General features: G+C 35.7%; 1 protein-coding gene across 1 annotated transcript in view; it reads right to left on the reverse strand.

Annotated features, from left to right (window-relative positions):
- Positions 1 to 5,720: 5,720 nt before the first annotated feature.
- The window catches only part of HELRODRAFT_146486 (hypothetical protein), a gene marked incomplete at both ends in the record, with an annotated part of 977 nt that continues 683 nt past the window's right edge, over positions 5,721 to 6,014 (reverse strand). Inside the window, one exon of the mRNA XM_009028675.1 lies at positions 5,721 to 5,845. Coding sequence (XP_009026923.1) covers positions 5,721 to 5,845 — 125 coding nt within the window. The remainder of the gene's footprint in view (positions 5,846 to 6,014) is intronic.

A 6,014-nucleotide genomic window follows, 5' to 3' on the forward strand; every position in this document is an offset into this window, starting at 1 on the left:
GCGACGATGACGAAGACAGTTGTGGGTGATTTTTGCCGTGATTTTCTAGCGCTTTCTCACTGAACAACCTCATCAGGTGTACTGTTATTGTTTTTGAAGGGGCGATGGATGGTGGTGACGCAAGCGTCGATGATGACGTATGTAGGTGACGTGATCACGTGAGTAGTTATTCATTATATTACGATGGGTTGGTAGTTAAACTGCCTGGCATAATAATAATAGTAATAATAATAGTTATAATAATAGTAATAATAACAGTTATAATAATAGTAATAATAATAGTTATAATAATAGTAATAATAGTTATAATAATAGTAATAATAATAGTTATAATAATAGTAATAATAATAGTTATAATAATAGTAATAATAATAGTAATAATAATAGTAATAATAATAGTTATAATAATAGTTATAATAATAGTAATAATAATAGTAATAATAATGATGAGGGTGATGGAATTAAACAGAGGCATCTCACCTATGCTATCTTCATCGATGGACCCAGTGTACCTATGCACAAATTCATCCTGTGAATTATATTTTATATTTAAATGAATATCTTTGCTGTCGTAATAAATAATTATTATAATAATTATCGAAAGCTCTGTGCTGCTACTACTACTACTACTTCATCCTGGTACTAATACTACTACCACTACTACTGCTTCATCCTGCTACTACTACCACTACTGCTACTACTACTACTTCTATTGCTACCATTACTAATTAATAATACAATTACTTTACGTATGTATAATAATATTCTACTAGAATTACGTACACAACATGCAGAAGACAAAATAATATGATATAAATAATATGAAAGAAGTTCATATGCGATGAATCTGTCTTACATACTCTTATGTCAACTATATAAAGTGATGGTGATGATGAAGATGAGGATGTAAGAAATGATGATGATGATGAGGATATTTCTTCAAATCTTCTTAATAATTCCTGGTGATGTCTAGTGTCTATGCTTATAAATTTGAACGTTCTGTTGTTTAAAGAAACTATGTCGAGGTCATTCTGATGCCTGTGGTGTTGTTGATGTTGTTGTTGTTGTTGCTGTTGTTGCGGATGTTGTTGTTGTTGATGATTATCACCTTGTCCACAAACGCCTGCAGCATTCTGACAGGCTACCTTCCACTTATAACAAACCGAACTGTCAATCATGAATACCCTACCACCACTCCATTGGCCACCCTGCGGATAGCCCCATGAACCCTCTTGAGAATTTTCCAATGGACCCCCTTGAGAAGAAGCCCCCTGTGGAGCGCCCTTTAAATCCCTCTCAACAAAATTACCAGACCCTAATTCTTCATCGACCCATTCCTTTAGTCTCCATGGCAAACGATGATGCGAATAATGGTGAGTCATGTTCGGTCCAATGCATAGGATGAGGACGTGACGAAGATGGGATGGTGAGTGAGTGGGTGTATGATAATCGAAGCATAACGTTGTTGGTGATGCTGTTGGAGGACTACTGCGAAGATGAAGATGACGGCTGCTGTAGAAATAATACTGTGTGTTTATATGGTGGACAGTGGTGCATATGTGCTGTTGTTGTTGCTGTTGTTGTTGTTGCTGTTGTTGTTGGTGGTGATTTTCCACGCAGAGATCTTTGTTTAGAATGGTTGAGTAAATGCAGCAATAATGGAATGAGCGTTTCTTCGAGTTCGCTTTTCTTTGGTCTTGTTGTTGTTGAAACTGTTGATGTTGTTGTTGAAACTGTTGATGTTGCTGTTGTTGTTGAAACGGTTGATGTTGCTGTTGTTGATGATGTTGTTGAAACTGTTGATGTTGCTGTTGATGATGATGTTGTTGTTGAAACTGTTGCTGCTGTTGTTGTTGTTGCTCTAGCACCACGTGATGTGCCGTGGCGTCAGCTGTCGTTCGACAGACCTCTAGAAATTTTTCGTGACGTTTGTAGGCAGTGTTGTTGAGATGCCTCAAGTAGGATTGTCGAGTTGGTAGCAGTATGTGTGGACTGCTCTTGCCATTGTTGTCATTAATGTTGTTGTCGAATTTGTTGTAGTGATACATCAGTGAAACATTCTTCAACTGTCAGATGATTGCAATGAAGATGAGGACAATGATAACAATGACGTCACACATACACACGCACGCACGCAAATACATACACACAAACACACACGCACAAACACACAAATATGCAGACATACTCACCAACATACTGGCACATCATCATAAAAAACATACAGTTAAATAATGAGAACAAGGAGGAAAAAGATGCAGATGATGACGGAAACGTCGTTGCTGCAGCTGCTGCTGCTGATGTCGCCAATGGTGGTACTGATAATGACGTCGGTGATGATGGTGATGAAGAGGAAGAAGAGGGAGGAACATCACTAAGGCAGGACCTCCTTTCAGTTCTTCTGCCAGTCTCCTACTCTTCACACCCAGCAAACTCAACTGTTTCATCAAAGGCTAAATTTTGGTGTGAACGTTTAAGAATGTGTATCCAATATGCGTATGTATTAATAATACCGCAATGCAAATATATACACATACAAACCTGCACACATACAAACATACATGCACATATATGCAAGCATACACTAAAACAAACACACACATGCATACATACATACATACATACAAACAAATACATACACAACCATAAAACAACAAACATAACGTAAAAAACGAACTAACACACATACATACATACACACACACACACACACATATATATATATATATATAAAATATACACACATACACACACATAGACAGACCTGTTGTTTGTTCTTATCTATCCAGTTGTAGATATCATGCTGTGTTGTATCACCACTCAGTGGCATTGTCTGGAATTTTAAAATTTTAAATTTTTAAAAAAAATTCAAATAATATTTAATTATACGTAAAATAATAATTATATTATACACAATAATTACAACAAATACTAAATAAACCTTCCAATCAAAACCGACCGACCGACCAACCAACTAACCAATGTTTCATTGAACAGCCTAACAAATGCAATAAAAGGCAAAGCTGTTGACACTGCTGGCGAATTCGTCATCACAGCAGCTAAACTCTGATTGGCTGTTGCTAAAATACCGAGGCCCTGGTTAGAATCCAATTGGACGAGAAGTAGACTGGCTTTAAAGTAAGGAAGCAATCCTACTGGCTGATGGGCGGTGGCCACATCTATGAATAATATGGCTGTCATCTGTTGTAGAAGGAGTTATGGTTTACTTTTATTTTTTTGTCATTATGTTGAATTTGCTGTTGGTAACTGCATACAAAAATAACACATGATAAACTGACGTCGGCATACAAACCAACAACAAACACAAGCAAACAAACAACCTCATAGTGGTACAATGCGTTGTTCAGCTGTTCTTGATCAATCACAAAACTAATTGGAAACATCATTCTCTCCATGAAATCAATCATATCTTCTGACGTCTGGGACCCTGGTGTGTGGTTGCAATGACAAAATTAACCAGTCAGCAACCAGAGACACGAAAAAATTTTCCAATCAATATCTAGTCAGCCAACAGCCAACCAATCAACACTCAGATAACCAAAAATAATCAACTAATCGTAATGTAATCAGTTTAAACCATTCATTCATCAATCAATCAACTAGCCAGCCAACCGATGTAACTATATCCATCAAATCCCTCTCTATAAAAGACGAGTGTGGGGTAGGAAATTTGAGGATGGTTTCTTCTGCACGTCCCTGATTCGTGCCAACAATTTACTGACACAAACTGAACCTGTTTATATACAATTAAGCAAGTAAGTCATGGAGAATTCATTAAAACTGAAATACTAAAAAATAATTAAAAACAGGCAAACAGACAAAAACCAGAATAAAAATATAGTAAGAGGCACAAAAACAGACATAGACAAACCTCGTGTAAAAAAAATTTTGCTGCCTTTTCAAATTCAACCTTGACCTTCTTACACCTTCTAGACCAAGGGGCATAATACATGACGAAAATCATCTCATTCGTCGTTATCAGGTTATTCAGCAGTTCCTCGCTACCCTGGTTCAAATCGATTACGTTACTGTTTTCATCAAAAAATCTAACTGGCTGACTGTAGGCCGGCTGTATTGTTGTTGCTGTTACATTTTCTGTGTTTTGCCTGTAGGTTGATTAGGGAGGAGAGGAATTAATAAATTTTGATTTGTTTTTTCATATATAAAAATTAAATAATCTAAACATAAGATGTTTTTAAATTTAAATCAAGTTAATAATTAACTTTTATTAAATTTAAAAGAGCGCAATTAAATTAACTGTTAATTTAATGGTTTGATAATTTTTTCTGGTCTGTCAGACTTCACACCCTATCTGATAATCTTGGCCTTGCTTATTATATGTCTATTTAATCAACAAAATATGACAAAATCAATGGTTAGATTAGTTATTTATTAGCAGATCAATCAGATCAGCATCATCTCAACCAAGGATCAAAACCATGGAATTCAACTATTATTTAATATTAATTTAATTAATGATTAATTCTTTTTTTTATAACTTGTCTTTTATAAAACAAACATTGTTGTAAAAGTAAAACTAACACATAAAATATTTCCAGGAAAAAGTTTACTAAAAATAAGAAGATCATCTCGAGAGCGAGGTGATATCTGACGAGGCTGCGTTTCAAGTTGTCCCAATTTACTAGTTGTAAGATAGGCAGTGGAGGCATAGCAGCTAACCAGTTGGCAACACGTCATCTCAATCCGTCAGCACACGATCATTTCATTCAGTTTGACGGCCAAGAATAACGATTTGTTTCAACTTTTTGTCTAATTCAAAAATAGTTTTTTATAAAAAAATTTTAATTTTTGAGACATTTGACGTGATTTTTGTGCCCGACGCTACCGATACATATGTTAAGTTGTCTCTAAAATTGGTTAAAAGTTAATTCAAATAACAATTTGTTCTGTACATTTGCTCGAGACCATTGGATTGTGCAGCCATTTGTATGGAATAAATAACAGATGTTTCTACAGTTACACTATGTATACATATATATTTGTTTGTTTTTATACTTATATATTTATATTTTACAAATATTTCATAAGCGAGGTGTGGTCTCAAGTTTTTTTGAATGGAGAGAATGCCATTAAACAGTGTACAAGAGCAATCAGAGTAACAGGTTCAATATTAAAGTTACATGACAAATGAATATTTTGATGTCAGTGGCAAGAGACGTAACATGGTTGCAGATGAAACCAGTCAATCAGTTGAATAAAAATATGAAAATAGGCCCATGGTGCCGCTTTCTTGGATTGAAATAGTTGAAGATCAAAATTGAAACAAATTATTTCTTTACTGCTCGCTTTGAAAGCAGCCCACATCATCTTTTAACGTATTGGAAGAAGTCGGCGATTTCTGGGGAAAAAAATTCTATTTTTAAGATGCTGTTAATGATGTTTCAACTAGCTAATGAAATTAATTGAAAAATAATGTAAACTCTATCCACAATCACCAATACATGTCAATTTCGTTATTCTCTAATCACACACCAAACACACACAACACACACACACACATGCGCAATGCATGAAAACACATGAGTGGCATATGTATCGATAATTTCCCGACATTTTTTGTCCTCTACTATACAGACAGCTCTGTCGAACGCAGAACTTCCCGCACGTCATTCTACACTAATATTTAAACTTCCGTGCCACAAAGGTTGTCGAAACCACACCTCACCGACGACTTCAAAACCTTGGTAGTGAATCTTGCCGTCGCGATTGATGTCCAACTTACTGACCAGCTGGCTGCATTCCCATTGAGTCAGTGAATTGTACTGCTCCAAGATGAACTGGAAATCTTTCACGCTGATGTAACCTTCGGAGGGAAAGAATTTAATCTAACCAGAGATCTCAAGTGATGATTTTATTTCATTCAAATCACACACAAATGCACACGCATGCACACACGCACACACACACAACACAGTAACAGCGCATTTGAATAGGCGTGAATCTATGCACTGAATACATTGGATTTGATCGGA

This window comes from Helobdella robusta (genome assembly GCF_000326865.2).
Source record: "Helobdella robusta unplaced genomic scaffold HELROscaffold_57, whole genome shotgun sequence".
Classification (NCBI taxonomy): Eukaryota; Metazoa; Annelida; class Clitellata; order Rhynchobdellida; family Glossiphoniidae; genus Helobdella; species Helobdella robusta.